Raw genomic sequence first — 11,375 nt, 5'->3', positions numbered from 1 at the left:
AAGACAGTGTTTAGCGTTGTACATCTCAAGTGAATACAAATCCCTCGTTTCCGCAGGCCTGCAGTAGGTTCAGGTTTATCTGCAGCCTCTCATTCTCCCTGTCTCTCTCATTCTCCCTGTCTCTCTCATTCTCCCTGTCTCTCTCATTCTCCCTGTCTCTCTCATTCCCCCTGTCTCTCTCATTCTCCCTGTCTCTCTTATTCTCCCTGTCTCTCTCATTCTCCCTCTCTCCCTCTCTCCCTCTCTCCCCCTCTCCCTCTCTCCCTGTCTCTTTCATTCTCCCTGCCTCTCTCATTCTCCCTGCCTCTCTCATTCTCCCTGCCCCTCTCATTCTCCCTGTCTCTCTCATTCTCCCTGCCCCTCTCATTCTCCCTGTCTCTCTCATTCTCCCTGCCCCTCTCATTCTCCCTGCCTCTCTCATTCTCTCTGCCCCTCTCATTCTCCCTGTCTCTCTCATTCTCCCTGCCCCTCTCATTCTCCCTGTCTCTCTCATTCTCCCTGTCTCTCTCATTCTCCCTGTCTCTCCCTGTCTCTCCCTCTCCCTGTCTTTCTCATTCTCCCTGTCTCTCTCATTCTCCCTGTCTCTCTCATTCTCCCTGCCTCTCTCATTCTCCCTGCCCCTCTCATTCTCCCTGTATCTCTCATTCTCCCTGCCCCTCTCATTCTCCCTGTCTCTCTCATTCTCCCTGTCTCTCTCATTCTCCCTGTCTCTCCCTGTCTCCCTCATTCTCTCTGTCTCTCTCATTCTCCCTGTCTCTCTTTCTCCCTGCCTCTCTCATTCTCCCTGCCTCTCTCATTCTCCCTGCCTCTCTCATTCTCCCTGCCTCTCTCATTCTTCCTGTCTCTCTCATTCTCCCTGTCTCTCCCTATCTCTCCCTCTCTCTCTCATTCTCCCTGTCTCTCTCATTCTCACTGTCTCTCTCATTCTCCCTGTCTCTCTCATTCTCCCTGTCTCTCCCTTTCTCCCTCTCTCCCCCTGTCTCATTCTCCCTGTCTCTCCCTTTCTCCCTCTCTCTCCCTCTCTCCCTCTCAGCCCTTTTTGTCACAGATTCTAACCTCTAAACCTCTTTCAATAAATCACATACCTTATTCTCCGTCACTTTCTCTCCATCCCTGAACAGGCAGTTAACCCACTGTTCCTAGGCCGTTGTTGAAAATAAGAATTTGTTCTTAACTGGCTTGCCTAGTTAAATAAAGGTAAAATAACATTTAAAAAATCCCCCTCATCTCTCTATCCTTGACAACTCCTCCACCTCTCCTGAACCCTCTTTCTCTCTCTCTGCCCATCTCTCAGTTTTTAATACCAAATGTATGTTAACACTAATCCCTCAATCCTTCTCCCGCTCCCTTTTCACACTTACTCCATATTTCTTGCTCTCCAAACTTAGTTCCTCCCTGTCCCTGTCCCTTGCTCCCTCTCTCTAACAGGGGGAGGCGCCCATGTGCATGTGTGTGTGGTAATGAGGGGGGCCAGTGGAAGGGGGCATGGCCATGGCCTGGGAGTTACCGTGTGAGTGTTGGTGTTGGAGTGTGTGGGTGTTGTAGGCCCCAGACGGTGGGGGCAGCTGGTAGCTAGCTCCAGAGGAGGACCCAGACCCAGGGCCCATGTTGGACCCCATGCCCCCACCTTGGTTGCCCTGCAGGGGGTTTTTGGTGGGCTGCGGGGGGGTCTGGTTGATCTGGATGGAGATGTCGCTGGAGGCCCGGGAGTCACTGCGGCCCCTCTTAGGAGGAGGCCAGGTCTCAGGGTGGAGGAACTGGCCGCTGTAGTCGCTGCACTCAGACAGACGGGGGCGGTAGAGGGCTGGGTGGGGGCGGTACATCTCCTCCTCAGCATAACGCTTCATGAACAGATAGACTGACATCACCCCAGCCCCCTGACAGGAGAGAGAGAGGGAGAGTTATGCAGGGATCAAACGGTTTGAAAGAAAAGGGAACAAGTAGAGGGGATAAATCTAGTGGGGAGGTGGAAAAGAAAGTGAGTCGAGAGAGAGTGAGAGAGAGATGTGGGGACTAGAGGCAAGATGATGAAAGAAGAGGAGTAGCAGGAGGAGGAGCAGAAGGAGTGGAGTACACTGAGCTGTCCATTGCACCACATTAGTGCAGTAATGCCAACGATGTGAGAGAGGCAGGGTGGGGGATGGAGGGAGAGATGGGTGAAACGAGCAGAGAACATCACACAACACTGCACCGCTAACACACACAAACACACACACACATAACACACACACATAACACACACACACACACACACACACACACACAGAGAGAGAGAAGACAACTGCACTGCTACAGTATGTCAACATCCCCACTGACACCCCAGTCTATCCCCAGAATACTAATCCTCACTAGCTCATTGTGTATTCAGCAGGGTTCTCCTATCTTCTCTGCAGCAAAGTACAACAACAGTCCACTCTTCATATATGCTCTGTCTTCGAACTGTCATGAATGTTTGAACTAAACTAGAGTATGCAGATGTACAGAGCAAGTACTGAAACAAAGACTGTATTTGAGTTAGGAGTGATGAACTATACTGTACTTAAACAGAGTTTACACTCATCTGATGGGCACATAAGGAGTGGGCACATCTCCCCCTTATTGGCTATGACAACAGAGAGAGAGATGGGGGGATAAAGAGGAGTTGCTCCTCTGAACTCTCCACTCTGACAGGACGGGGGTATAGAGTTGCTCCTCTGAACTCTCCAATCTGACAGGACGGGGGTAAAGAGTTGCTCCTCTGAACTCTCCACTCTGTCCCATCAGCGCTTATCACACACAGGACAGAAGATGGCTGACAGCCACAGGAATACCCAGAGGTACAGGTTCTTCCTCAACACCTGCATACAGAACATCTCAGCCCAGTACAGATAATACTGTGGAGAAGTTACATTTAGAATGACTGATTTAGAATGTATAGAGAATAGCTGTATTTTGCAGAGGCATCATGATTTTTTCCTGCCTCAAATTTAGCCTTGAAGTAAACATGCAACTTTGCAAGTCTTGGTGATTTAAATGCATGGCTCCCTAGGATCTAAATTATAGCTGTACTTTCCCAGCATATTGCAGTGTAATGAGTGTTGTGATGAGTGTTGTAGGGAGGTTTGCCTCAGCCGGCACGACACTGTGGCTTTAAGATGGATAGGTCAGCTGGGCACCCAAGGCAGCACAGCAGTGGCACTAATGAGTCTCCTCAACTCCACCACCACCTGCCCCCCTACCACACACACACACACACACACACACACACACACACACACACACACACACACACACACACACACACACACACACACACACACACACACACACACACATACACACACACACACACACACACACACACACACACACACACACACACACACACACACACACACACACTGACCTCCTTGAGTAGGAAGGAGGAGGCTGCGAAGGCAAACGACCAGCCGTAGCGGTAGTTGAAAAATTGTTCAGGCTCCCTCGGTCTGTTCATCACCTCATCATTAATACTGGAGATGTAGAGCACCAGCCCCACCACCAGACTCAGGCCTGGAGAGGGAGGGAGAGAGAGAGAGGGGGGGGGGGGGGGTGGAGGGAGGAAGAGAAGGAGGGAGGGAGGGAGAAAGAGGGAGGAAGAGAAGGAGGGAGGTGGGAGGGAGAGAAAGAGAGAGAAGGAGAGAGAGAGTGATAGAGGGAGAGGGAGAAAGAAGAAATTAACGCTGACACCCTGAGACAGAGCGAGAGAGAGCGAAAGAGCGAGAGCAACAGGACATTACCACTGACACCCTGAGAGAGAGAGAGAGAGAGAGAGAGAGAGAGAGAGAGAGAGAGACAGACAGACAGACAGTCAGACAGACGGACGGACGGACGGACGGACGGACGGACGGACGGACGGACGGACGGACGGACGGACAGACAGACAGAGGTGTGGGACATTACCACTGACACCAACAGCAACAAAGTCAAGGAAGAGAGAGGGTGAAAGGGAAAGGAACATAACATTAACTTCTTATGGCTGCAGGGGCAGTATTGAGTAGCTTGGATGAGAGGTGCTCATAGTAAACGGCCTGGTCCTCAGTCATAGTTGCTAACATTTGCATATTATGTTTAGTATTGGATAGAAAACACTCTGAAGTTTCTAAAACGGTTTGAATTATGTCTGTGAGTGTAACAGAACTCATATTGCAGGCAAAAACCTGAGAAATTCCACTTCCTGCTCTGATTTTTTCTGAGGTGTGGCAGATTTTCAACGAAGCTCTCATTGAAATTACAGCGAGATATGGATGAGTTTTCATTTCCTACGCCTTCCACTAGAAGTCAACAGTCAATAGAACTTTGTCTGATGACTCTAATGCGAAAGGGGGTCGAATGAGACAGGAAATAGTCACCACTGCCACGAGTTGACCATGCTTTCACCATGCGCGTTCACAGGGGAAGCACCTGCGATCCACCGGTCATCTGAAGTCATTCTAATTCTCCGGTTGGAACGTTATTCAAGATGTATGTAACCAGCATTCTAAAGATTGATTCAGTACATCATTTGATATGTTTCTACGGACTGTTACAGAACTTTTAGACATTTCGTCACGTTATAGCTTTGCGACTTTGAAATTGTTTACCAAACGGGTTGGCGCCCACCCTTGGGTTGTGCCGTGGCGGAGATCTTTGTGGGCTATACTCGGCCTTGTCTCAGGATGGTAAGTTGGTGGTTGAAGATATCCCTCTAGTGGTGTGGGGGCTGTGCTTTGGCAAAGTGGGTGGGGTTATATCCTTCCTGTTTTGCCCTGTCCGGGGGTATCATCACATGGGGCCACAGTGTCTCCTGACCCCTCTTGTCTCAGCCTCCAGTATTTATGCTGCAGTAGTTTATGTGTCGGGGGGCTAGGGTCAGTTTGTTATATCTGGAGTACTTCTCCTGTTTTATCCGGTGTCCTGTGTGAATTTAAGTATGCTCTCTCTAATTCTCTCTTTCTCTCTTTCTTTCTCTCTCTCGGAGGACCTGAGCCCTAGGACCATGCCTCAGGACTACCTGGCATGATGACTCCTTGCTGTCCCCAGTCCACCTGGCCGTGCTGCTGCTCCAGTTTCAACTGTTCTGCCTGTGATTATTATTATTTGACCATGCTGGTAATTTATGAACATTTGAACATCTTGGCCATGTTCTGTTATAATCTCCACCCGGCACAGCCAGAAGAGGACTGGCCACCCCTCATAGCCTGGTTCCTCTCTAGGTTTCTTCCTAGGTTTTTGCCTTTCTAGGGAGTTTTTCCTAGCCACCGTGCTTCTACACCTGCATTGCTTGCTGTTTGGGGTTTTAGGCTGGGTTTCTGTACAGAACTTTGAGATTTCAGCTGATGTACGAAGGGCTATATAAATAAATATGATTTGATTTGAAACGCACTAACCAAAGTAGCTAATTGGACATAAATAACAGACATTTTCAAACAAATCAAGCATTTATTGTGGACCTGGGATTCCTAGGACAGCATTCTGATGAAGTTCATCAAAGGTAAGGAAACATTTATCATGTATTTTCTGGTTTCTGTTGACTCCAACATGGCGGATAATTTGACTATTGTTCTGAGGTCCGTCTCAGATTATTGCATGGGTTGCTTTTTCCGTAATGTTTTTTTGAAATCTGACATAGCGTGTCCATTAAGGAGAGGTATATCTATAATTCCACGTGTATAACTTGTATTATCAACTACATTTATGATGAGTGTTTCTGTTGAAACGATGTGGCTATGCAAAATCACTTGATGTTTTTGGAACTAATGAATCTAATAAGCCAATGTAAACTCAGATATTTTTATATAAATATGAACTTTATCAAACAAACATGCATGCATTGTGTAACATGAAGTCCTATGCGTGTCATCTGATGAAGATAATTCAAGGTTAGTGATTAATTTTATCTCTAATTCTACTTTTTGTGACTGCTATATTTCGCTGGAAAATGCCTGTGCTTATTGTGGTTTGGTGGAGACCTAACATAATCGTTTGTAGTGTTTTCACTGAAAAGCCTATTTGAAATCGAACACTTTGGTGGGATTAACAACAAGATTAACTTTAAAATGATAGAAGACATATGTATGTTTTAGGAATTGTAATTATGAGATTTCTGTGGTTTGAATTTGGCGCCCTCTATTTTCACTGGTAGTTGTCATATCGATCCCGGTAGTGGGATTGCAGCCATAACAAGTAAAAGAGAGAGAGAGAGAGAGGACTCTGAGGGAGCAAAGTGTGTGTGTGAGAGAGAGAGAGATTACCGTACGAAAGACCACATATTCACCCTGCACACCCTAATTGACAAACAAACAAACCAAAACAAAGGCAAAGTCTTCTCATGCTTAGTTGATTTCAAAAAAGCTTTTGCCTCAATTTGGCAAGTGATGTAGGAGGAAAAACATACAGCTTTACAAAATCCATGTACACAAACAACAAGTGCAAGGTTAAAATTGGCAAAAAACACACATATTTCTTTCCACAGGGCTGTGGAGTGAGACAGGGATGCAGCTTAAGCAACACCCTCTTCAACATATATATACAGTGGGGCAAAAAAGTATTTAGTCAGCCACCAATTGTGCAAGTTCTCAAACTTAAAAATATGAGAGAGGCCTGTAATTTTCATCATAGGTACACTTCAACTATGACAAACAAAATTATTTAAAAAAATTCAGAAAATCACATTGTAGGATTTTTAATGAATTTATTTGCAAATTATGGTGGAAAATAAGTATTTGGTCAATAACAAAAGTTTATCTCAATACTTTGTTGGCAATGACAGAGGTCAAACGTTTTATGTAAGTCTTCACAAGGTTTTCACACACTGTTGCTGGTATTTTGGCCCATTCCTCCATGCAGATCTCCTCTAGAGCAGTGATGTTTTGGGGCTGTTGCTGGGCAACACGGACTTTCAACTGCCTCCAAAGATTTTCTATGGGGTTGAGATCTGGAGACTGGCTGGGCCACTCCAGGACCTTGAAATGCTTCTTACGAAGCCACTCCTTCGTTGCCCGGGCGGTGTGTTTGGGATCATTGTCAAGCTGAAAGACCCAGCCACGTTTCATCTTCAATGCCCTTGCTGATGGAAGGAGGTTTTCACTCAAAATCTCACGATACATGGCCCCATTCATTCTTTCCTTTACACGGATCAGTCGTCCTGGTCCCTTTGCAGAAAAACAGCCCCAAAGCATGATGTTTCCACCCCCATGCTTCACAGTAGGTATGGTGTTCTTTGGATGCAACTCAGCATTCTTTGTCCTCCAAACACGACGAGTTGAGTTTTTACCAAAAAAGTTCCATTTTGATTTCATCTGACCATATGACATTCTCCCAATCTTCTTCTGATCATAAAAATGCTCTCTAGCAAACTTCATATGGGCCTGGGCATGTACAGGGGGACACGTCTGGCACTGCAGGATTTGAGTCCCTGGCGGCGTAGTGTGTTACTGATGGTAGGCTTTGTCACTTTGGTCCCAGCTCTCTGCAGGTCATTCACTAGGTCCCCCCGTGTGGTTCTGGGATTTTTGCTCACCGTTCTTGTGATCATTTTGACCCCACGGGGTGAGATCTTGCGTGGAGCCCCAGATCGAGGGAGATTATCAGTGGTCTTGTGTACAGTGCCTTGCAAAAGTATTCGGCCCCCTTGAACTTCGCGACCTTTTGCCACATTTCAGGCTTCAAACATAAAGATATAAAACTGTATTTTTTTGTGAAGAATCAACAACAAGTAGGACACAATCATGAAGTGGAACAACATTTATTGGATATTTCAAACTTTTTTAACAAATCAAAAACTGAAAAATTGGGCGTGCAAAATTATTCAGCCCCTTTACTTTCAGTGCAGCAAACTCTCTCCAGAAGTTCAGTGAGGATCTCTGAATGATCCAATGTTGACCTAAATGACTAATGATGATAAATACAATCCACCTCTGTGTAATCAAGTCTCCGTATCAATGCACCTGCACTGTGATAGTCTCAGAGGTCCGTTAAAAGCGCAGAGAGCATCATGAAGAACAAGGAACACACCAGGCAGGTCCAAGATACTGTTGTGAAGAAGTTTAAAGCCGGATTTGGATACAAAAAGATTTCCCAAGCTTTAAACATCCCAAGGAGCACTGTGCAAGCGATAATATTGAAATGGAAGGAGTATCAGACCACTGCAAATCTACCAAGACCTGGCCGTCCCTCTAAACTTTCAGCTCATACAAGGAGAAGACTGATCAGAGATGCAGCCAAGAGGCCCATGATCACTCTGGATGAACTGCAGAGATCTACAGCTGAGGTGGGAGACTCTGTCCATAGGACAACAATCGTTGTATATTGCACAAATCTGGCCTTTATGGAAGAGTGGCAAGAAGAAAGCCATTTCTTAAAGATATCCATAAAAAGTGTTGTTTAAAGTTTGCCACAAGCCACCTGGGAGACACACCAAACATGCTGAAGAAGGTGCTCTGGTCAGATGAAACCAAAATTGAACTTTTTGGCAACAATGCAAAACGTTATGTTTGGCGTAAAAGCAACACAGCTCATCACCCTGAACACACCATCCCCACTGTCAAACATGGTGGTGGCAGCATCATGGTTTGGGCCTGCTTTTCTTCAGCAGGGACAGGGAAGATGGTTAAAATTGATGGGAAGATGGATGGAGCCAAATACAGGACCATTCTGGAAGAAAACCTGATGGAGTCTGCAAAAGACCTGAGACTGGGACGGAGATTTGTCTTCCAACAAGACAATGATCCAAAACATAAAGCAAAATCTACAATGGAATGGTTCAAAAATAAACATATCCAGGTGTTAGAATGGCCAAGTCAAAGTCCAGACCTGAATCCAATCGAGAATCTGTGGAAAGAACTGAAAACTGCTGTTCACAAATGCTCTCCATCCAACCTCACTGAGCTCGAGCTGTTTTGCAAGGAGGAATGGGAAAAAATTCAGTCTCTCGATGTGCAAAACTGATAGAGACATACCCCAAGCAACTTACAGCTGTAATCGCAGCAAAAGGTGGCGCTACAAAGTATTAACTTAAGGGGGCTGAATAATTTTGCACGCCCAATTTTTCAGTTTTTGCTTTGTTAAAAAAGTTTGAAATATCCAATAAATGTCGTTCCACTTCATGATTGTGTCCCACTTGTTGTTGATTCTTCACAAAAAAATACAGTTTTATATCTTTATGTTTGAAGCCTGAAATGTGGCAAAAGGTCGCAAAGTTCAAGGGGGCCGAATACTTTCGCAAGGCACTGTATGTCTTCCATTTCCTAATAATTGCTCCCACAGTTGATTTCTTCAAACCAAGCTGCTTACCTATTGCAGATTCAGTCTTCCCAGCCTGGTGCAGGTCTACAATTTTGTTTCTGGTGTCCTTTGACAGCTCTTTGGTCTTGGCCATAGTGGAGTTTGGAGTGTGACTGTTTGAGGTTGTGGACAGGTGTCTTTTATACTGAATACAAGTTCAAACAGGTGCCATTAATACAGGTGGAGGACAGAGGAGCCTCTTAAAGAAGAAGTTACATGTCTGTGAGAGCCAGAAATCTTGCTTGTTTGTAGGTGATCAAATACTTATTTTCCACCATAATTTGCAAATAAATTCATTAAAAATCCTACAATGTGATTTTCTGGATTTTTTTTCAAATTTTGTTTGTCATAGTTGAAGTGTACCTACGGTGAAAATTACAGGCCTCTTTCATCTTTTTAAGTGGGAGAACTTGCACAATTGGTGGCTGACTAAATACTTTTTTGCACCACTGTGTGTGTGTATATATATATATATATATATATATATATATATATATATATATATATATAAACGAATTGGCGAGGGCACTAGAACAGTCTGCAGCACCTGGCCTCACCCTACTAGAATCTGAAGTCAAATGTCTACTGTTTGCTGATGATCTGGTGCTTCTTTCCCCAACCAAGCAGGGCCTACAGCAGCACCTAGATCTTCTGCACAGGTTTTGTCAGACCTGGGCCCTGACAGTAAATCTCAGTAAGACAAAAATAATGGTGTTCCAAAAAAGGACCAGTTGCCAGGACCATGAATTCAAATTCCATCTAGACACCGTTGCCCTAGAGCACAGAAAAAACGTTACATACCTCGGCCTAACCATCAGCGCCACAGGTAACTTCCACAAAGCTGTGAACGAGCTGAGAGACAAGGCAAGAAGGGCCTTCTATGCCATCAAAAGGAACAATAAATTCGACATACCAATTAGGATCTGGCTGAAAATACTTGAATCAGTTATAGAACCTGTTGCACTTTATGGTTGTGAGGTCTGGGGTCCGCTCACCAACCAAGAATTCACAAAATGGAACAAACAACAGATTGACACTCTGCATTTTTCTCCCTTTTGTACTTTAACTATGTGCACATCGCTGCAACCCTGTATATATATATATATATATAATATGACATTTCTTTATTCTTTTCGAACTTGTGTGTAATGTTTACTGTTAATTTTTATTGTTTATTTCACTTTTGATTATGATCTACTTCACTTGCTTTCTCAATGTTAACATGTTTCCCATGCCAATAAAGCCCTTAAACTGAATTGTTTTGAGAGAGAGAGAGTGAGTGAGGACCCCCATTCAAAAGGATATAGTAGAGGACAGGACACTAAGCCAGTCCCCTATAGCTGTGATGCTCTGTGTATGCTGTAAGATCTTTCTGTGGGATATAGACACCGAGCAGCTTTCAGTAAAGAGTTAGAGAAGACCTTCCTCATTGGAAAAACTCCACATACAACATTAAAATACCACTCTTCTGAGCAAACCATTTATACAACATTAAAATGCATGTGATGCCCCATATGTGAAGAATGTACAATTAGAACGCACGTAGAGCCACATACATATATGGTGTATGAGCATCTGTTCTGTACACCGGGAGCCTGTCAGTCAGTATAGGCTGTGAATGTAAAAGGAAAGTGCATGGAAACCATGTCCTGTCAGTTATAATGTAGAGGTTCATCATCTTTACCTAAATAAGTAACACTGGCATACTAAAATACACTCACTCACTCACAGACAGACAGACAGACAGACAGACAGACAGACAGACAGACAGACAGACAGACAGACAGACAGACAGACAGAGATGCATGCAAGGGGGACCGAGTTTGCGAAACACTGCTGTGTTACAAACAAACCACAGCATAGGCAGGAATGTGATTATCTGCTTTTTGGCCTTAAATAATATACCTGTTTTTCCTAACATATCATAGGTGAATTGTTATGTTTTGAATGCCATTCTTGATATCTTCTCATCTCTCTCTCTCTCTCGCTCTCTTCCATAGAGAGAATATGGAGCACCCTCATCACTGCTGCCTCCTGGTCAGGAGAGTGAACTACAAAGCAGAAATGTCCCCAAACAGCTTCACAGAGGATAG

General features: G+C 44.8%; 1 protein-coding gene across 1 annotated transcript in view; it reads right to left on the bottom strand.

Moving 5' to 3' along the window:
- Nucleotides 1-970: 970 nt before the first annotated feature.
- The window catches only part of LOC110520833 (voltage-dependent calcium channel gamma-7 subunit-like), a 36,205-nt gene continuing 25,800 nt past the window's right edge, over nucleotides 971-11,375 (bottom strand). Inside the window, exons 5-6 of the mRNA XM_036968585.1 lie at nucleotides 3,386-3,531; nucleotides 971-1,877 (exon numbers count right to left, since the gene is read on the bottom strand). Coding sequence (XP_036824480.1) covers nucleotides 1,422-1,877; nucleotides 3,386-3,531 — 602 coding nt within the window. The 3' untranslated portion in view covers nucleotides 971-1,421. The remainder of the gene's footprint in view (nucleotides 1,878-3,385; nucleotides 3,532-11,375) is intronic.

Source organism: Oncorhynchus mykiss, chromosome 3 (genome assembly GCF_013265735.2).
Source record: "Oncorhynchus mykiss isolate Arlee chromosome 3, USDA_OmykA_1.1, whole genome shotgun sequence".
Taxonomy (NCBI): domain Eukaryota; kingdom Metazoa; phylum Chordata; class Actinopteri; order Salmoniformes; family Salmonidae; genus Oncorhynchus; species Oncorhynchus mykiss.
The sequence above is the reverse complement of the archived record's forward strand: the minus strand, read 5'-3'. Positions and strand labels throughout refer to the sequence as shown.